The 23740-nt window shown below is 35.4% G+C and overlaps 1 protein-coding gene across 1 annotated transcript; it reads left to right on the forward strand.

Annotated features, from left to right (window-relative positions):
• Positions 1 to 2077: 2077 nt before the first annotated feature.
• On the forward strand, positions 2078 to 21913 carry LOC140158824 (phe13-bombesin receptor-like). Its single transcript, XM_072182054.1, has 2 exons — positions 2078 to 4698; positions 13316 to 21913. Exon 1 carries the CDS (start codon positions 3627 to 3629, stop codon positions 4683 to 4685), a length of 1059 nt encoding a protein of 352 aa, XP_072038155.1. The 5' UTR covers positions 2078 to 3626; the 3' UTR covers positions 4686 to 4698; positions 13316 to 21913.
• Positions 21914 to 23740: the final 1827 nt, after the last annotated feature.

Genomic DNA, 23740 nt, shown 5'->3' on the forward strand with positions numbered 1-23740 from the left:
GATTTTCATCGATAATTACACCTAAAAATTTGGTTTCGGTTACCCTTTGCAAGTCTGTACCATCCAAAGTAATATCTCTGTTTTCTTGTGAATTATTTATCGAAGTCATTCTAGGGGTACCCATAATCATGTAATTAGTTTTACTAGCATTTACAGAAAGTTTGTTTGCTTTAAACCAGTTACTCACTTCGGATAACTCTTTATTTATTAATGACATTTGATTAGCATTGCTTGAGTATAAAATTGTCGTATCATCAGCAAACAATACAAAGTCTAATATAGTCGAGGTATTCGTTATATCATTTATGTACAAAATAAATAGTAAAGGACCTAATATTGAGCCTTGAGGGACTCCGCAAATTATACTTTTATATTTGGAATTTTTATTATTGAAGTTCACATATTGTTTTCTATCACTTAAATAGCTCTTGAACCAGTCATAAACAATTCCTCTGAATCCAAAATGTTCTAATTTATGAAGTAGAATAATTGAAAGTGCATTTGAAAGGTTGCCATGTTGCGATAGTACATCACTTGTGGTATTTTGCAAGTCATAACCATAATGATATCTATCATGTCTATAGATGCATAATTTAGAGGGGAATTTTGCAGATGCATCTCTAGGAGCCGTTAATCGTAATCACATTCATTCATTATTTTGGCGGTTGTCAAATCTCAGAAATAAGTTAAAGTGTCATAACTTCTTAATTCTATTGACAAGTAGTCAAGAAATGTAAACATACACCCAAATTGGATGTAAAATCAACCGCTTTGGAGAATATCACACAAAAACACCTTTTGATCTATTGCTTCGAACAAGGCACAAACTATATTTTAGGTTTTAGCCTTATTTTGAATAATTGACCAAATAAGCCAAATTTTTGACCAAGAAATTTTTTTGGTACTTGCCGGTAATTCAAATATTAAGGCCAATATCCAACAAAATTTAAATAATCCCTAAGATTAAGAAAAAAAGGCAACGATCACCCAAAAACATTTTGTATAGCTTGTTCCAAAAAAATAGGTCAAGCAATATCTTGTGTCGGGGTGAGTGTGTGTGATATTCGCCAAAATGACGGGGTTTGACACCAAATCTATGGGTTTTTTTTTAGATTTCTTGCTTGACACTTATCCTTTCGAAAGGCATACCTTCGAATGTCGTGCGTGAATAATTAAGAAGTTGTGGCACTCTTACTTATTGAATTGCCGAGACTTCACAGGGCCATTATACCCAGTGAACCAATCGGTGCTCAAACACTATTCTTCAATGATGTCCCACGTTATTAAACCACATCCCACGCTACTCTCTCTTTCTCACAGATTTTCAAAATGATTTGGAAGAATGTCATTATTTTGAAAATGTATCACTCCCACATGTAGAATTGTCTTTTCGCCGAAATGGTACATGCCTTGAAAGAGAATGGATAGGGGGACGAGCAAACATATAAAACATTTAGAAAGCAAATGTTAAAATACATACACGTAATCAAAAACACCATGAGATAAGATTGAAAAAATGACATATCGTTGTGACAAACACTCCCACGTTGCTTGTGTGCAAAACCCAGGGAGCATGGCTGAACAATATGTCAGTATTTTTGCCTCAGGGACACACTAGACCATTTGCATTTAATAATTGATTACCTTATAATGTATCCATGCACGCACATGACATTCACCATTAGTTGTTCAAACAGAATGGCGTGCCTACAATTTGCTATGGTTTATCCGTTAAAGCATCTACAATTTCAACTATGACAATAAAAATGTAACGTGGGGGTGTGTGGGGGTGGGTGTGTAAACTGTGTGGATGTGCAGGTATGTTGGGTGTGTGTGTGGATTGGTTGTAGGATGGATAAATGGAAACAGCATAATCTTTTCCGTTTCAGCAACACCTTGTACTAGGCGTTACACGTACAATAGCGTGCATTTTGGTGAGATATGAATAACTAAATAAATGACAAGAGAAAACGGATAAATAGGTGAAACAGAGCTGAAACGGAATTAATTTTACAGATGAATGTTCTAATATCATTTTCTTTTTTTCCCATTTACAGGAAATATCACTTTCTTCCGTCTAGTTTGGTTATCCTGATTCCTTTCTTCATCATTTAATGGACTTCATCTTATTGTGAGCCGTATCTCCGGGTCAATTGGATTTTCAAACTGAAATCAAATACTTGATATTGTGGGTCAAAAACATCTTAACTTCAGAGCTTACGACACGCTGTTTCACTCGCACGTCAAATCGAAACTATATAGGCTACCATCTGATTTGTCAGCAATTTGTTAAACCTTTTGAAAAATTAATTTGATGCTCTAGTGATCTTTCCGTCATCCAACATCATCACCTTATAACCTGAAACGATTTGAGCTTATGAGAGCGTATTGCAGCAGCATTTGTAGACTGTTTGATGATTTGAATGCCCAATGGACAAATCGTTTTATTGCTTTGTTTAGTTCCAGTTCAATTATGATACAATTTACCAATTAACCAATTGAATCACTAGGTCGGCAATTCGGTGTTAAGAAACGAGTGTAAGAGCTCATTCCACTATACTGGACTCATTCCACTATAGTGGAAAAAAGACATTATCAACGCAGCCGATTGGAAACTGTAGGCTATAACATACACTTAGAGGACATGGATTCTAGTGTTTCACATTCTGCCTGATGGATATTTCTATATAGACATCACACTCACTTTAATAACCGTGATACAGCGTGCTGGTCCTAGTTGATACGCTTGAAGGACTCGATTTAACAAGCAAGGTATTGGAAGAGAGTAAAAACCTGTATTATACGCCGTGCTTGTGTAATTGCGTGGTCGCTTTCTGTGCTAAACAACTTGTTGAGACCCTCAAATCTCCGATCAGACACGCGAAGTAAAGGAGCTGCACATTCTGTGTGCTAATGTAGTTGCTATATCAAGCACACGCTCAGCGGATTTGCATTTTGGCTTCAAACATTTCGCCTAGAGGAGATACATTTTGATTGTTTTCTTTATCGATGTGGATTTTTGGCAAAGTATTTGTGATATAAATTCGTATAAATTATCGGTATTATTTAACCATAGTTGATTCGATTAGGGTGGATCGGCGGAGATACCACTTAGTGTAAAAAGACAAGAATCTTTCATATGAAACTATTTTTGCTGGCCCGATGCAATTGATTGCGGCTTATGAGTACGGCTATCTAGCAGATGCCAGGAGGAAGAAATGAATTAGCGTGTATCTTTATTTAGAGACATGAAATGCGCCATGGTAGTTCATCTGTCATTTCATTCATTGATTTAAACAGGGCGGAGACATTGTCACTGAACTGTTTGCATACAGCTCGACAGCAGTCCACTGAAAATCTCACATACGCGTTGGGATGCGCCATGGTAGTACGACTTTACATTTCCACTCATCAATATAACCAGATGGATGCTGTGAGATTTTATACATATTCTGTGAATTTTATTCATTTTATCTAGCGGGAACTTGAGGAGCATTCTCCACGGTTGTGACTTCTTTGGCGCAGATTGCCCTGGTGTGGGTTTATACATTTACTATATACGCCCTTGTACAATTCATCAATTAAACACGTTTTTTTATGATTTGAAACATTCAAACCATTCAAACATGTTTTTTAACGAAACCGAAGAATATATTCCAAACGTAGCCAGTATAGCAAGTATTGCAATACTAGGTTCAATTGGAGTTGTCGGCAATTTAGCATTAATTGGTGTGGTCTTAATATATAGACAACTACGAACTCTTCCAAATGTTCTTATTCTTAATCTAGCGATCGGTGATTTCTTCTACATAATATGCGTCGGACCAGCGTGGATCGAAATGGAAATCGACCCAATATTTCTACTGTCCGAATTTGCATGTAAAATGAAACATTTCATAACATTAATCAGCCAAGGTGCTTGCGTCTTTTCCCTGACTGTCTTAAGTTTCGAACGCTATAGCGTTATTGTACGTGGAATGCAAACTCGCCAATCTCGTAAAAAACTTCGCACTCTTTTAGCCGTTGCCTTAGTGTGGACATTATCGATACTTTTGGCAGTACCAGCTGCAGTTTTTGCTCAACTTGACATGTACGGTTGTTATGATACAGCCGATGACTTAATAAATGTCGTGTTTGCAATGTATAAAGCGCTCTTCTTTTATCTTATACCCGTCATACTTATTTCCATCTTTTATACGAAAGTTGCCGCAGCGCTTCTGAAAAGTGCATCTACTTTACAAGGGCAGGACAGTCATACCAGTAACACAAGGCAACAAGCTAACCGGCAACGATTAGCAATGATCTGTCTTGCCATCACAGCTTTCTTTGCCATATTCTGGCTGCCACATTATGCATACACAATGTGGGCCCAATTTGATTTGAGTACGGTCTTTACGGAAGACAATGGAGGCACTCAACCTGCTGCCATTCTGGAGAGTTTCCGCATCATTCAAAGTTTCATGGCTCTTGTTAACTCTGCTATGTCTCCATGGTTGTTATTTGTACTGAGTACAACCCACAGGCGGTACTTTTTAAAACCATGCAAGGGATGCGTGCATAAAGACAGATTAGAACCACATGAGTTGGGATCCTCACGAAGCAATGGTATCTCCATGTCAAATACAACTGGGGCCTATAGAGCGGGAGTCAAAACCTCAACATCGGTTCAGCAGACACAAATATGAAGAAAATGTATGGGTAAGTAAAGGGTAAAAGTATTGTTGTTTACTTAAAACAATTCAAAACAATGATGTTAACCTGATTTCATAGTTCACTCTCTAGCTAAGAACGATTTATTGCTTTCTGTCAATCAACTGGCAGGTACTTAAGTTGCAAAAGAGACGAGCCAATTGTCAATAGATTATTGCAAGAGGATGCAAAATTTATCTTTGAGCTTTTTTCTACCCTGGTCATTTCGCCTAAAATTTGCCGTAAAACTTCCAATCCAAACACCCGACTGTAAATTTATTATACACAAAAGAAAACCCACAGTCATTTTTGTTTTATTGTTTTGTGAAATATTGACCATCGTCTTCATAAGTATGCCCACTTAGGAGGAAAATTTTTAGCATGTGGCAAACAGTGTTCAGCCTTAGCCACTAACGACTGAAAATTTTGATATTACTTGAAGACAAAAAGGAAAGTTAAACCACTTTAAGATATTGAAATCGATTTCAACATCAAGATTTTTTGATTAATTTTCCAACTGAGTAGATACTATAGGATCAGGGTTACAATGAAAGTACATTATATACATCGCATGAATTACAGCGTTTAATTGCAACTTTTTGAGAATTTAATAAAGTTTCGGCAGACAAAAGTAAAATTTAAATCAGCTATCTTCATTTTCATATTTGGTGAAGCAAAACGTTCCAAATATGAGGCACCGTGTTAGTGTGTGCAAGATCTTTTTGGAGATAAAAATTCGGCTTTCTGTTCCATTCAAATGCATACAACAGCCTTTAATTTAATTTAATTTTTCAAAATATTAGTTAAATTATGCTAATCACGATATACACATACATTCCCGTTACTGACGATGAAGAACCGCGATATAATTAACAAAAGCAATCATATTTTGAATTTTTTTTCTTCTTTTTATGCTGTTTATAAAATAATATATGATTTTGGTGTCTTTTAAAAGCTTATTTGCTGATGTTTCGTCTATACTAAATGCTGTAAATGTGAAAAATATGACTTGTCCTTGTTGTGTGGGAGTGGGTAACAGTTGTATACAGTTACTCGTAACAACTGACCAATACCACAGATGAGTAGGAGTGCGATTACAGTGCGTCGTTTGTATTTGGAAAGTAAAGTTACAGGTTTTCCAATGTAAATGTAAATCTGAAGTTAGACTTTAATCCATTTAGAAATAACATCTAACATCATGTTTCTTGTATCTTTATCAATGTATTGGAGGATTCTGTCTATGTTCCTTAAACAGTGCTTGTAACATTACGCTTAACGTCTGGTCAATGTCATATTTGTGGCGTATTTGACAAAATTATATCACATCATATTTCAAAATGACCATTTGGAGTTTGTGATCACTCTGTGGTACTGCGTTGAATTTAATTAGAGTCAGGTTAACGCATTCCCTCTTTTAATATCATAGATTTAATTAAGAATAATCAAACACCAGATCACAAGGCGAGCGGCGGGTGAAATCGGTGTAAAGTTGCGTATAATCCACTTATGCGTGAAACTGCAATAACCTACTAACAGACCCTTGTTGTATTACAGTTGAGTTTATGCTGACCAGAGAAGATTAAGCAATCAGCAACCAGCCTTCGCTCAAATGATCAAATCTAATCAAAAAGAGACGTGGTCCAGCAAACTCAAAACGTTTCGCAAATGGTTATAAAAAGGTTGTCAGAAAATGTTTAAATGTCGGGTTATATTATAAAGGGTATATTTAGGTTATAAAACGTTTTCATAACATTTTTTGATAATCTACTGCCCAGCAAACACAACATGTTTTACAGAAAACGTTTAAAGGAAGGTGACCTGATATATTTGAAAAATCAAATTCTTATTCTTATCAAAACTTATGTACAACATAAACTGTTGTCCCTTTCAAGCATTCACGCAAAAAGATCATGTAAATGTTCATTGTAAAGGCGACTAATTATTCATGGAATTACTGACATTTAATACTGCGTAAAACTGGTAGTCTGTAGTGTTTTTATTAATGATAGTCATCATGATCATGTAATAAATTGATATCAAATAAAAGATCCTATTTTTCTCATTAACATACTGAAATTATGAATTCCAAATCGGTGTATTTCGAAGATATCATCAAAAAAACTGCTGAATTAGTCAAAAATGTGGTATACCACATTTGAGACTACTAGTAATTCGGCAGGTTTTTTTTACGATTTCTTCGTTAATATACCGATTTGGAACGCTTACTTTCAATATGTGAATGAGAAAAAATATGAGCTTTCACCTGATACCAAAATCTGCATTTTGATAGGGTAAAGTTGAGGATGAGGCTGTCAATCAGGTCACCCACCTTTAAATGTCGGGTTATATAAAGGGTATTAAAACGTTTTAATAACATTCCAAAACATTTTTGAAAACTTGATATAAAACATTCTAAAGAGAATGTTATTTAGGGTTAAAAAAAATATTTTGCGAAATGTTTTTGCCCAAAATATTTGCAATAACGTTTTAAAAACGTTTTCATGACCTTTACATAACACGACATTTAAATGTTAATAAAACATTTAAGAACAATTCTGTGTTCGCTGGGTGCAAATATTTTAACATAATGTAGTGTTTACAAAATATTTGGCCAAAAATGTTTGCAAAAATAGTTTACAATAACATTTTGAACACATTTTAAAAATATTGTTGTAGTGCGTTTTCATACAAAACGTTTAAAACGTTTTTTTTTATATAACCCGACATTTAAATGTTAGTAAGAAGTTTTTAAAAAAATTTTTATAACATTTCTGTATTTGCTGAGCGCAAATAACATAATGTTATCTAAGTGTTGACAAAATATTTGGCAAAAAAGCTTGCAAAAATAGTTTACAATAACATTTTGAAAACATTTATAAATATTGTTGTAGTGTGTTTTCATGACCTTTATATAACCCGACATTTTAATGTTATTTAAACGTTTTTACCTAAACCAAAAGCCAGAATATAACTTATTTCAAACGTTTTTAAAACGTTTTTGTGTTTGCTGGGAAGATATCCATAAGTCTGTATTCCAAAATTAAATTGCCAAACTTAGGCTTAACTTAGATTTAATAACACAAACAAATTTCTGTGATTCTGCTACAAATTTGAACAAAAAATAGTACTACCCGACTTTCTCCGCCTTACTCATTAGCAACATCAGGCAGAAGGTTCCGGATCCAAATCTCAGAAGGTTCCGGATCCAAACCTTGGATAATCGGTATTTCAGTTTAAATGCTACTTTATCATGCGTGATGAGATGGCAGGTAACCGATGATGTAAATGATGTCTCTTTTAATTGCAAATTAGTCGGCAAATTTAGAGCAATGTCGTAGGTTCCCAACAAACACAAACACATTTTAAAAACAGGTTATAGTTTGGGTTTTGGTTTAGATAAAATATTTTAATAATTTTAATAACATTAAATGTCGGATTATATAAAGGTTAAGTAAATTATTTTAAAACGTTTTGTATGAAAAGACACAACAACAATATTTAAAAATGTTTTCTAAATGTTATTGAAAAATATTTTTACAAACATTTTTTGCCAAATATTTTGTCAACACTTAAATAACATTATGTTAGAATATTTGCAGTAGGTTATCAACAAATGTTTTTGATATGCCCTTTTTTAAATCGACATTTAAACGTTTTCTGGTCACCTTTTCTAACCTTTTGCGAATGATGTCCAAAACGTTTTGTGTTTGCTGGGTTTAGCCACTTCTCTTAATATACATAATTTTAAGCCGTTTTCAACCATTGAACATAATTTTTCAATAATATTTTAATGTTTATCCTTGTCCTTTAGCACTAAAACGTGCAACTACGGATAACCAGCTTTAGCATTAAACATGGAGTGTTATATCATATTTAATTTTCGATGCTTTAAGGCGATTTAATACCCTGATTTTCATCAGAACCCATCTTCTTTTTTTGTTGCAAATTTATAAAGTATATAAATATGTTCATCATCTCATGTCCTGAACTTATAAAATATCTCTACATACAAAGTGGTTTTAAACCATTTTAGAAAATCATTTTAGCCCTATATATTTTTTTGTTTACTGTATCCTGGTAACTGAGATGTGTGTTTCATAACAAACCATAATTTATTCTATTGAACTTGTCCAAGTAGAATACATGAATAGAATACATTAAATCCTTTGTTATACTATCTATAGAAATATACTCAGATTATAACACTGAATAAATTAAATAGGCCTAAATAATCTCTTCCACATAGACAATTTAATAGTACACCATGTATGTATCTTCTATAATATGTTGTTAGGAAAAGAGATTAAAAAGGCTATAAGGTCATCAAAGGTCAGGTTATAGGTCAATTGGGTCAGGTCAAATTCAGGCATCAATTTTGAATACATGTGATAGTCTGTGATATCATACATGTCATAATGAGGTATCAATTTTGATATTTTGTCTGTTACTGGATATATAATGGAAATGTGTGAGGTGGATATACTAAAATACCTTGGGATGTAAATGGTGAGTACAATTTAGATTGCCTAGTTGAGTTGGATTGGGCAAGTAAATATAAAATAGTTACCAAAGTCACAAAAATGAAGCTTACAGAAAACTACCTAATATGGTGGTATAGGTGACAAAAATACAATCTTTTTCAACATTGCTGTAGTGTGGTTGTGGTAACCTGTTACCTATGGCTTAATTAAGTTTCAGTGACATAGTGTTGCAAGTTCAAAATACAAAATATAGCTCGACATTGAAAATAGAAGCATTTTAACCGGTTCGTTTTTTGATAGTTGTGGAGCACCAAGTTCATGAAGTCATAAAAGAAATCAGGGACCACTTATTCCCATTTTACATATCAACATTATTTCCCTAATGTGTTAGCAACACATATCCAAAATTTTAACGAAATCCGTTGATAGTAAGCTTTCCAAAATGAAGTGAATTTAAATCATCAGTGATGTACCTCCTTTTGGCTTCTATCTTCAAAAGCATGTAAGCTACATTGATACCGATGCCACCAATAAAACGAGATGATTTGCCCATTCATTTTGCATACCACTTTGTCCAATTTTTTTTTGTAATTTCTTCACAAAATGCAAAAAAATGCAAAAAAAAATCAATGGGTGTAGTACCCCCTTAAGCAATATATTATGAGCGTTGTGTTTTACCTTGCTGTCTCAGACACTATAATCATTTTGAATAAAGAGCACGGACATTGCGCAATACGATATACGAGTATATAATATTCGTGTTCACCATATTAAAGATAGATATGTTTTTCGGTAGTAAATACAGACTACATTACCCAGCTGTCTTCTAATATTTGTGTTTCTTTGGTTGTAAATAATTAAAATAACTTATCAGGGTTAACAGAGCATTTGACATGATAACTTATCAGGGTTAACAGAGCATTTGACATGACTATTATAATCAATTACAGCTTGTCAAAAAATGGAATGAAGGAAGAAACATCTTATAATGTGGCAAACCGTGTAAGGAAGCGAAAGAGGGTGAAGCTCTTTTCGGAGCTCACTCTCCTCTCGCTCGAAGTATCTGCAAACTATTAACAAAATAGATACTGTCTTTCTACATTGGAAACAGATGTTCTTGAATGTTCCTTTTATTTGTGAAGTAGATAATTTTAATCAGTGAGCTTCGAAAATAGAAGGCAGTATATGCTGTTAATTTGAGAGGTTTGTGATTTCTTACGCCTTGATGGTTTCACCTGTCTAACTATTCAAAATAACGTCATGTGAGAGTGGTTTTGAATAGTTAGATGGAGTAAGAAATCGAACCGCTCATTCACGGAGCAGATACATCGCATTTTCATTGGTAGGGCTGAAAAGAAGAAGTAGAAGATTAGTTTAGCTGTTTAATAATATATTGACGTAATATTAACTTATTGTTTGCAGATTGAAAAGCAAATCATACTTAGCAGGGAGATTTCCATGTCGGCTGGTTTTTCATAATGCAGGTGCAAATGTTCCGGGAAATATTTTCTTAAGCCTCATTCGGTTAAGGAGGAACTAACATAAGACGGAAATTGAACAATCATCATGATCATCATAAAATACTTGAAGTGTCGAGTGTAAATGCAAGACGCAATCTCTTAATCCTACACTAGCTTCCAGAGAAGTACGACACTCTATTGCTCTGATCGACGCACGACCTGTTAATGATCGACATACGCAGCACACCACTAAATCCTTCGGCATTTGGTGTAACCCTTAATAGTTCCGGTAAACATATGTCGGTAGTGCAAACAAGTGGGTGTCCCTTGGGAGCTAGATGATTAGCCATCATTGTTTGTTATAATAATTAAATTAATAGATATGCTCAATATTGATAAATGTTCAGAATATCACAAAATGGTACATCTCGATCTGGTCAAAAGTTTGGCTTCTGAAACTAATCCGCGTGCGGCCATGGTAAGGAGGCGTTCGTACAAGCTGAAAATAATGGTGGCGCTGTTCAGGTCCCAAAAACCCAATGTTAAATTAAATTTTAGTCTTTATTAAAGACATTGGTGCCACCAAAATATGAAAAATGGTTTTACATGGGGTAGAAAATCGAACTTACTTTTATGTATATTTACATACGTGTATTTCAATGGGTCTTTATTTAGTGGTGTGCGCCCTTCATGATCACTGCTATGAGCTAGACGCAGCTTTGAGGCGTAATTGACAAATCAGATTACCAGTCTGTCGTTATGATTAAATAATCAGCCAATCAGAACCCCATTTTCTTGTTTACGCTGTGTACATTAGGGTGTGGCAAAAAAAACACACCTTTTTGGAACTCTCGGAGAATTTTACTGGATACATGTCACTATTGTGCTGAAATATCAGTAAGATGTTTCACCCAGGCAGTAGATTTTCACAAAATCCCTACTTATTTGCTATTTCTTACTGTATAACTCTATATAGAGAAATCAGTAGGAACAACCTGGAAAAAGTAGGCATCCAGATGACATCAGCCAATATTAAACACTTTAGTTAGTTTGTTTGCAGTTTTGGCCCTCTAGAACATCACAAAACAGCAAGCAGTCTCCAATTAGATACAATTATTTTTTGCTAATGACAGGTATGTAGTTAAATATTGATGACATTTTAGTTGCTAAATTAAGGGGTAGGGGTAGCATTATGGAGCATTTCCCCAGTTCTACTCAGTCAAATTTCACACTTTGGGTATTGTTGCAAAGATATGAACTGCAGCATTTGCCAAATAATTAATGATTATATGATTTTTGGATAGCCATGTTTTGACCAAATGTCAAAAGGTCACATGGCCTTGAAAAAACTGCAAATCAGATGTCACATGACCCTTTAATCCTTGGTCAAGTCAGAGCTGCTCTAAAATCATTTATCATTTTGTGTGTATTTTTGCAGTTCGAGCAGCATGAGTAAAACAAAGCTACTGAATACTACCCCTACCCCTTAATTTAGCCACTCTTAAGGGGGTACTACACCCCTGTGGTAAATTTGTGACTATTTTTGAAATTTTCTCAAAAAATAATAACACACTGGTAACAAAAGTTATGTATATTATTGGGGCAAGGAATCCAATTACTACACTGAAATTTCAGTGACTCAAGACAAGCGGTTCAGTATATATGATAGGAAATGAGGTACATCCCAGCGGTACCTTATTTCGTATCATAAATAACGAACTGCTTGTCTTGGGTCACTGAAATTCCAGTGTAGTGATTGGATTCCTTGCCCCTATAACATACATAACTTTTGTTACCAGTGTGTTATTAGTTTTTGAGAAAAATGCAAAAATAGACATAAATTTATCGAAGGGTGTAGTACCCCCTTAATACCAGATATTTACTTACATACTTGTCTGTAACTATATTTGTAACAAATTTGAGATTATATACAACCTGGTGATGTTTTAGAGGGTCCAAACAAAGTACCCACAGTGTTTAATATTGGTTATGGTGTCATCTGAATGCCTATTTTCCCCGGGGTGTGCCTGATGATTTCTCTATAATTATAGAGTTACACAGTAAGAAATAGCAAATAAGTAAGGTTTTTGTGAAAATCTACTGCCTGTGCGAAACATGGTCCGATCTTACCGACACTTCACTATAATAGTAGTATGTACCTTAGTATAATTCTCCGAGAGTTCCATGCAAGTCTAAAATTGTTTTTTGCCACACCCTATTGTAAAATCACCGCGGGGAAGAGAATGGCGTTCTTCTCTAGAAGCTAGTGCACAGTACATAAAAATCATTCAATGTTAAATAAAAAAAGGAACAGAGCAATTTTTGAGTACTTTTTATTGTTTTATTTAGAGTGTGTAGGATTGAAAATAAACTATCGATATTTTCAATTGTTTCAGACATACATTAAATGCCTTAGGCTTAGAAGGTAACAATTAGGCGAGAATAAAATTTGATTTGTGTAGTTTATGTGTGCCATCTTTTGTAATGTGATTTATAGTACATGAGTCAAGCTGCGTCAACAACTTTTAATAAATTTCATGTTGTTTTTCGATAATATTGGTGCACAATGCATATAATGATTACCGCAGTTCTTTTGCAGAAACTAGTTTCTTATGAAAATATGTTATTGAGATGTTATTTTAATATTTACCAAACATTTTGTTGTTTTTTTTGTTTTTTTATTAGGTTAACATGATGTATTGCTCTCACCAAGCATCAATCAACACACTCATCATTTTCCCCAGGATTGTTCTTTCCCGACACCGCTTAATACTGGGGATTCCATTGCAGAAATCGATGTGAATGGAATTCTACAACGGATTGAACTGATTTACACAAACTGTAAAATGTCTCTTCTTGTATTTCAAACCTTTCAACGAAAAAAACGGATCCATACAATCCACAGTACAAACAAGGTGCTAATCAGGGATATCAAGTTTCGTAAAATTGGGTTAAGCTCGTAAGTCTTTAAGTATCGACTTTGGTATCAACTCACAACGTGAACATTGTTCAGCCATTAAACCGTCAATTGCATCATCGAAATGAAACACCACATGTGCCAAAACACACTGAAGTTTCACGTCAACAATCGACTTTAACCGATGCATTCATCGCTAACATCATTCAAACTAACCTCGTGTTTTGAAGTACGAACATGACGAATATGTAATACTTGCCAAAGTTACCTTAGAATATATGTTTATTTGCGAATTACAAAACTGTGCCATGGGGTGCACGGTGAGATTAGCATATTTGGTATTCTGTTAAGATGACGTACATTCCATATAGTTGATATCATTGGATGTGATAATCGCGGCAAACACCCTGCTTGTTTGCCCTCCTTTCTTTAGTGGTTATTGATTAGAACACAACATAATTCAACCAATCAGAAACTTTGAGGGAAACAACATAAAAACAACATAAACTAAACCTGTTAATTAACATTTACATTGTAGATATTTTCCAAATTATAACTTTCCGGTTTGATTTAAGTTTTCATAAATCGGATGAACTTTATTACATGATGGTGTATACGGCAAAACTTGAAGGCTTGTTCGTGGAGGAACGGCAAGTAATACAAGTTAAGGTGAAGAAAACTAATGGGGGCGGGCCATTGGTGTGGAATATAGTACATGGCGCTGGTGACATTTGAGTTAGCATTTTGTCTTGCTACATAAGTGGAACCATGGTTCTATTTTTTCTATGCCCCCTATGCTTCGCATGAAATTTAACAATTGTTCTATCATGTTAAAATATACTTCAAATTGCGCCTCTCATTGCTATGATCAAACAAAGTCAATAGTCATGTGTCACTAGGGTGTTCAGTTCAGGAGTTACAAAAATTCAAAGGTCAAAATTACTATCAGTACATGTATCTCATGCACAGTGGTCCAATTTTCAAAATCCACCGATTCAATCGTAACTTGTCTCAGATTACCCCTCTTGGCAAACGAAATAGGAAATTAATTTGTTTGAGAAATGTTTAATCTCAGAATCGGATGAAATCATGAGTCAAAGGTTGTGCATGTACAATTTTTCTATTGGCCTTTGGCTGTATTAACTCTGAAGGGGGACATGGTAATACAAATTACACTAAAGTTGTGAATTAGTATATGTTTGAGATTTCTTAAGTTAAGGGGGAGTAATTAGAGACCAGTTTTGATTAAATCGTACCATTTTTAAAATTTGACCTCTGCGTATGAACATTTTTGACATATGACCTATTCGACGATATAACCCCTGGACTAAACAATAGGACAATTGACTTTTCTTTATTCCTATCGATGAGAGGAACAATTTGGGATACATTACAACATGATGCGACCATTTTACGTTTTGGCCCCATTGTGACCTTCAACCCCTTGTGGAAAGCAAATGGGGCATACAGAAAAATGAAACTAATTCTAGTTTTATTATTTGAGGTGTAAAGATGCCAAAAAACATTGGTTCCACTAATGTAGCAATATAATACCCCAAACACACAGCGCCGGGTACTAATAGTTGTGGTTGCAAGAAGTAGTAAATAATCTCTAAGAGGTGTGTCATGACCCTTTTTCTTCTTAATTTGCACTGTAAAAATCAGAAACCATTACAGTTTGCATTAATTATACCTCAGGAGCTGAGGGTCAAGTATACTCTTTTGTGCAGGTACTCAGTGTGTCTTATACAAAAAACATCCCTTTAATTCCTTTAAATTTAGGTCAAGTGGACTGCATTTCACTGTCAAATAGACCATGGCTACTCGGTGCATATTTCCCCTTTACTACTACATTTTGAGGAATTTGCTATTCAGCCTTGACGACTTGAAATACTTACTGACTTTCGACATAACTGGACCTTTAATAGACCGGCATATTCCACAACACGTGTTATATTGGGGATAATGTGAAAACACTCAACAAGCATACCCCAACAACTCCCCACCCACACATACGTCCCACCCACAGCACCATATTACTTAAACACACACCTGCATAATATCAAACGGCACTGTGACAAGCCGTTCACCCAAAATATAGCACATACACACCCATAAAAACTGGGCACAAAAAGTATCCAAACACATAAAGCAAAAGCAATATCTTAAAGACACTAAACCTAAATTACCAAATAAGTAATCAATAGATGGATACTTTGTTCTGCGTATTTTGACACCTGCATTCAGCGCATTGTGACTTAATATTCTCTCAAGTTAAACACATTTGAATGGAAAAAGAGAGCATTTCAAAAGTAACACATTTGAGAGATTTTTTCCTCTAAGGCGATTCCCACCAGCTTTTGTAACGGGTTCATTATAACGTCGTAACAAATCAACAGTCTCTGTTTTTTTCTTCTTCAAATTGGTATAGAAGTTGAGATAAAGTCGCATTGCGCAGCATGAGGTACCCCTATCAAAATACGTAGAACAAAATTCTCCATCTATTGAATACTTTATTTGATAAATTTAAGTTTTGTGTTTTTAAGATATTGGTTTTATTTTAAGTGTATGGATACTTTTTGTGCACAGTATACATGCATTTTAACATGTCACAAATATGTTCACCCACCCTGTAGTCACATAAATAAACGCATACAGTCTACACATCACATACATGCACACCCCTACACACCCCATACACCCCTTCAAGCAGACGGTATTATATCATGGTTTTGCATGCATAAAAGTATGCTGATTTCCTTTTACCGTAGCGTCATAAACACACTTAACACTTTTCCTGAAACACTTCAAAGAAGGCTGGGGTATATGCCTATAGTCCAACGTCTTTGTGCTTATATTTTGTCCTCGACAGACAGACGTCAACAAAGCCAACAAAGCCACAAACAATGGTAACGAAAAATACTCCCGCAAAAACGTTGGACTATATCTCTACACAAAGAATATTGGACAAGATAAGCACGTGTTGCGTATCGTGGATACGTGACTATACGTCAGTCTGCAACCAAAGCATCATTTCTTGTGAGTCTGCACAAACATATACCACAAGTAAGCACCTGTAACGATCACATTATGACGTCTATTTTATTGATAAGCGGAAGAAGTGATTATTTGCTATAAAACATCCGCGTGCGCCTTACGTATTGCATGAAATCCAATTCATCAAACTGTATTGATTTCATACGAATGTCTAAAGTTTACAGGTGCATACGTTTGTCTTAAATGTCAACTTTTGCATTTTTAATTAAAAATGTTCGATTTGAAGGTTAAATGAAAACAACACCAATCCAGCGCCACTGTGGAAAAGAAGACAAATATTGTTTCATAAGTGCCATGTAGTTGTTACGAACTGTTACAATATACCACGCACAAAACACTGAAAAAATACACATGTAACCTTTAATACATTCCACTCTCTCATCCTATTCTCTATCAACACCCAACACACACCCGACCACCCCCACACGCTGGCAATATACGCTGGCTAAGTGACGTAATAAATCGGATTAACTACCATAGCAATAGGTGAAAACAATTTTGAATATATCACACTGCACTACAAGCAGGTTGCACTCATCACCTGGGTATATTTGCAATCATAGATTGAATACAATGCCGGTCTTTCCAAAGATACGAATCTTACAGGTGCGAGTGATCAGCATGATATGGTTCAATGAAGAGGTACCGCGTGAACATACCAGTGCAGCGCGGTATACAAATTGTTTCCACCTATTGCTATGGTTGTTAATCCGATTATTACATAACTTCTCCAGCGTATAGTAGATCAGCACTATGTTCACACACCAACAACTGCATGTCAACATACACTTGAAAACATATTGAATATGCCTACCATACATACCATAGCATCACATGATAATCAATTTGGCATTGAGGTTATTCATTCCTCTGGAGTACAGCATGCCAAGTTTATAATGCTGCTTACCATTCTTATGGGGAGATATATGATTCTTAACATATGGAATGGCGGCATATTTGATACCATGCAAGTTTAGTTTGAAAAACAGTCACAATACAGCACGTTTCTGACTATACGGGCGTTTTTCTGTGTCCCTCCCTCGTACCTCCTCTTACTGACGATACATGACAAATCCAAACTGCTATTTTCATTTGCTTTATTTGTTCAGTTGACCTAGCATAGATGTCATAATACATAACATTCGGAGGCATCATTGCCAAAACCGGGTCTTTGAATGTTTATACTGACAGAGGCCAATTATACCAAATGAAATCACATCGAGAGAGAAATTAAAGTACGGAGGTTCACCGTGGTTAAGTCTGTCTGAAGGGTTTTGTAAGGTTTGCGTTGATCTTTTCCTATAAACACGCGTAGGTTTTTAGATTCATATTTAACTTGACTGCTGACTTAACTGTACTTTGGTATAAAGCAGGGAATTGTTAGCCTAAACGTATACAACTTAAAGCCAACAACAAACCTAGACTAAATTTACATTCCAACACACACTTTGTACAACGCACACATACAAAAAACATTATGCGGAAGGAAATAGAAAGGGAAACAGTTTAAAAAAAAGAAAAGGACTGGAACTATTTTAATATTAATACTGTACTTGACTAAAGCTGTGAATTTAAGGGTCCATATCACCTATACGCTATAGCCATTCAAATGAAATATTCTCGGCGACTGGTTGCTTTCAAATCTACATTAGAAGACCGAGATCTAGCAGTCAACAAAATAAAATTAAAATAAAACATAATGGTCAAGGCTAACATTTTGAGATATTATCCGTCAAATGGATCGATGTTTTCAAACCTTCCAAAAAGCTTTTGTTTCAATTTGGAGAGGGCCACTGATGCTATTTTAACAAGAACGAATCAACATTCAATATAGTGGTGTGGACTCTAAACATGCATATTCCCTGACGAAAATGACTGCAGATTAATGTAACCAACCAAAAACACTACATGATGTTCCCTATAAATTATACCCTAAGACATTAAAATAGAGACGCTTGCTTTAATCGACTTTGCCTGAGACCATGATTGTCCATGGGTTTGTAATCACACACCTGTTCACCTTTTGTATTGAACTGCTAGCTCCATTGCCCCATTGCTACCGATTGGAATGTCACTGACCACGCTGACTAGGTAGACAGATCGTTTCCTCTTGCGCGGAAAGTTGTGTTTGTCAAATCAAAGTCAATAGCCGGGGTCAATAGTCCCTCATAGCTATAAAATTGGCTCAACGGGTACAATGACGATGACATTTGATGACCTTTAAGAAACTTAAGACAAAAACTGTATAAATGAAGATAAGTGATGAGAAGGAATTTTAAAAGCGGTTTTGTATCGAAATCTCTCATCTATTTCTTCTGTATACTCCTCCAAATACCGACTCAAATAGAAGCTGTAAGAAGGGATGAATTACTGCTGCACTGCACCATGATCAAACGATCAATAAGTGAGCCATAGTAAGCTCCAGGACATTGCCAAGAGGACAGAAGAAGACTAGAAATAGTGTACTAAATATTATCTCAAAGATAGGTTAACTAAGCCTGGGTTAACAATATGGCAAAAGAAACACATTTATGACGCAACCATGCACAAGGAATCATTTGTCGCTGAAATCGATTTTAATATAAGGTTCAAAGAATGTCGAATTCATGTGATATAAATGTACAAAGTATTGAATTTAGGGAATAAATGTATTGTTTTCTGGCTCTGTTGAGCATCTATCATACTCATCGTATTTAATCAAAATAACATTCAACATTGTGCGAAAAACGACTCATTGACCTCTATCGCGTCACATTTGTAACGCTAACCATTGACTAATATCATAAGGCAAAGATCGAAGGGTGTTTAACTTTTAAAGTGCATCTACTACCTTGCAAATTCTCTCTTATATTAAGAATGGAGTTTTCTTACTGATACCAGACATGGTTCACGGAATTTTTGTATTTGTTTTTGTTTTTGGAAGGGATGTTAAAAAGGGTTTTTTTTTAAAATAAGTTATAGTATTTTTACAAGTACGCCGTTGGTTACAGTCAGTCTTGTTTGAGTGATCGAGCTTTCGTCAGATGTGTGTCTGACTTTATAAGTGCTGATGAAGTCAGAGACACATCTGACGAAAGCTCAAACACTCACACACGGTTATCACAGGTACCGGTGCAGCGGTACCTGTGATAACCGTTGGCATACTCGTATAGAAATGCTATAACTTATCGTTGAGAAAGCCTATCTACGTGATCAGTTTGAAAAGTGGTGACGTGTATGTAATTGTGTCAGTGCCAATTTTTGTTCTATAATTATTATTATTATAAACTCCTCAGTTTGGAAACTTTCAAAAACGGCTGTATATCGGATTTTTTTGTGAAATCTATCTCCACATTGTTTCATATCAGTGAAACCATTGTTCTTTCCTGTCAACAATGACACCTCATTTGTGACGATAACTTATACCACGGCTGAGTAACTTTCTTTGAAAGACAGAGAGGTCTCAAAGAAATGTGCCAAACTGACCATTATCTGCGCTTATCTTATTTCTTTGAATGAATGACCGAGTAGTTTAATGCATGAATAAAAGAATGAATGATCAGTTGTTTGCCGTATGAATTAAAAAGTGCTAGGATGGCTCTATATGTGGATTCAAATGGATCAATGCAAGTCAATCTCTCTTGCTGGTCACGTTTTCATAGTGGTCATTGTTATCCTATATATATATAACTGAAATGTCTTTGTAATACCTTTTTATTGTGAATATATAATAAGTAAATAAATAGATGTAATTTCAAATATATTACCATGGTTCGATTATCAGATCTGGATAAGGCTCGAGCTATTGGTCAGCTTGAGGCTGGCATACCTCAGAATCAAAGTGCGGCAACTTCTGGAGTTCTCTACAGTATGATCTCCAAGCTAAAAGCCAAGTTTCGTTAGACCGGAGATGTCAAAGACAGACCCAGAAGTGGCCACCCAAGAAAAACAACGGCTGCAGAAGACCGGTACATCAGACTGGCAGCACTTTGAAACCGTTTTTAATGAAACAGTGTGATATTCCTTATTCATGTTTAGTGATGCAAATGGCGCAGACAATAGCAGATTTGGCACATTTTGTTTTGGGACAATTACTCAACCATGGAATAAGTTATGGTCACAATTTTTTTTTAGTTCATAGCAAAGTGAAACTTGTCCAATTAGAGGACATCAATTCAATCTCCTATAACGAAGGTAACATATGTTTTTTTACCTCAATTTATCAAGAACTATTATTGTATCTGTCTTTGCTCTTAATCGTTAATAGGATAATAATATTGTGTACAAATCGTTTGCCCTAAGATGGGTGTTTTGTATAAGAACATGTTATGTAAAGCTTCTATGGCTTTATTAAAATATATAATATTATAAAAAAAACTTTCCGGAGTATGGGAAAGACATGACAGTGATTCTATGCTTCTTAAAAGATTAAAGATAGAGGCAACTGTTACGTTATTTTAATATGTCCTAACGAATGTGATTATAACGTGAAACGTATTCTTTCTTCGGCATCTTTTTTGCCATTGTAGCGTGTTGACTGCGCAAACACGAAAAAAGCTCTGAATAGCTGAATGGACCACGATAGGATACATGGACCCCTCATTTGCTGAAGCCGGTAGCATCGCGTGATGTTGCTGTGAACCGGATATATAATATAAAAATGATTACTCGCGCGCGGCGGCAAATGCCAAAGGACCTTAACCAATGTTGCCGCGAACCGAAATGCGAACCGGGAGCGAGCCAATGTGTGACTCATAAGTCGACTGCTCAGTGCCCGTGCAATAGCTGCCCTGTAAACCTTTGGCAAATTACACACCGTATATTGTATACATCTACACATGACAGCAACATTATGGTAGCTATTGCACTTTTGGTACTGAGCAATCAAAGTAGAGAAGCCGCAGTTTAAACAAGACAAGTAATAAAGCCATGTAGAACACAAACTATTGATGTAGTGTTTGTGATTTTGCGTCAATAGAGTGGTCGATAGAATTTTTAAATACAATTCAAGCCATTTTGTGACATGGCACTAAAACAGTTTACGTAATTATGAATGTTTGTCTCATACAAAACGTGAATCGACTAAACAATAGACGACTTAAAACCCAAATTTGGGGGCGTGTGTTTTGACATTGAATTTAAAGGTGAAGATTCATTGCAAAACATTAGCAGGCTTATGTGGAATGTTTTTTCTTAGCGTTTTACATTTCGACATGTATATAGTTACGTAGTAGTATATATAAGTGTTATTACATAACACTTGCTATATCGTATGTTAATGTGTCAATGTCAAAATTGTGCAATACACGTTGTAGAAAAATTAAAACAACAAACAATGAATTATCTCGTACAATTGTGTTTTTCTTGTAATTAAACCCTGTCTGTGCTTCAAATCAAATGAGCAAAAACAACACTTCCAGTGGATTCGATAGCAAGGGTTCTTATTTAACCTTTGTGGAACTCCTTTTATAGAAATCACTGCAACAGCAGCATGAATTAAGAAAAAGAGAATTTGTACTCAGTAACTAAGCGGCGATGAGCGACTCAATGTTTTCGACCAATCAGTGTACAAAGAAGCAAAAGGAGCTGTACCTCATTGGCCCAAAACAATCGCTCGTCGACGTGATATGGGTCAGTATAAATTATGAAACAGGATTATGTTTTTGCTTGTATTCAGGAAGTGGATTGAAAGACCTAAAGTGTTATTCAGATTTCCTTTTACAAATTAACCATCGCGTATACGTGCGCGACGTCAAGCGTGTGCATTGGACCATGTGCAAAATAATACGCGCTGGACGGCTAGCAGTACGCTTAATTGGTAAAAGGAAATCTGAATAATACTTTACCGAACAACCAGTATAACCTGACACATTTCCCGTTGAATACAGGTTAACATATGATAAAGGGAACAATTCTTCATTTTCAGGAAATTACACAAAACCTTTACTTTCACTTTTCTCGTAAAAGAAATGCGCTTATAAGCTGACCATCCCATTTATGTATCACTGAGTGCTCATCACGATTAACTCTATAAATCAAAGATAATGGAAACAACATAAACAAAAACGCATCACTTTTCTCATCAAAAAGAGGATGGTATTAATATAGCATGCACTTGCTGACACTTTTGTTTAATGACTTGTGAGAGAAAATGCTGACGTGATCAGGTATATTTTTGTAAACAACGAGAGTATAGCACGCTTATTTATTCAAATCAACGTTAATCACATAATATGTGAGGTATCATGAGCATTGGGGGATTGTAAATAGAAAAAATAGAAAATCCAGAATTTGCTTTAGTATCCTAATAATACTAAATTCCTTTTTATCTTTTCAGTTTCCGTTTTTGGTTTCGGTTTCGGAAGTCATTGTTATTTTGTAGTGTTAGCCTGTTAAGGGTGATCAATCCTTTAATTCTCGTGTTTTGTAGCTCACTGAAATGTTGAAGGAAGTGGATTTTCGTTTTCGGTTTCGTGAGTTATGTAAATTTCTGACATGAACACTCGAGGTAATGGGGTACAGACAAAGATATGGGTCATAACGTCAGTCAAGAAAAGGAAACCACGTGACATGTACGTAGCTCGACCGACTGTTAGGTTTGGAGTAACAATGTACCTTAATTCGATAGAGGTGGCTGGATAATCAAGGGTGTTGTCAATCCGTCTGCTTCATTCCATAATGTATTCCTCTGGTCATATACATTTTCTGAATCCTTACACTTCCTTTCCCGCTCCTCTAATCTCCCCGCCTCTTAAAATATAAACATTTAAAATAAAGTCGAGTAAAGCATGCAGGCTGGAGCAATTATCAGATTAGTAATCGTAATTGTTACGAAAATGTATGGAATCAATTACCTTTTGTGTTGCATATCACCATGCACGCGTCTTTAAAGCTCTATGAAGCTCTATTGGGCGACATCGCAGGCACATAGCAGGCTGACACTTTCAAATAACAATGATATCCTAAACCGTAACGAAACTGAAAACGAAAACTGAAAAGATCAAGTGACTTTCAATCACCCATCGCACCCACACCCACCTACAGCCGGGTCCATCGTGACTACAAAAATGTATTCCTCGTCTTCGGGCCTGTTGATGTTAATACCAACGAGGTATTCATGCCTGAAATGGTTCTATGTTGAATTTGCAGGTCTGTGA

The sequence above is a fragment of the Amphiura filiformis genome, chromosome 8 (assembly GCF_039555335.1).
Source record: "Amphiura filiformis chromosome 8, Afil_fr2py, whole genome shotgun sequence".
Lineage (NCBI taxonomy): Eukaryota > Metazoa > Echinodermata > Ophiuroidea > Amphilepidida > Amphiuridae > Amphiura > Amphiura filiformis.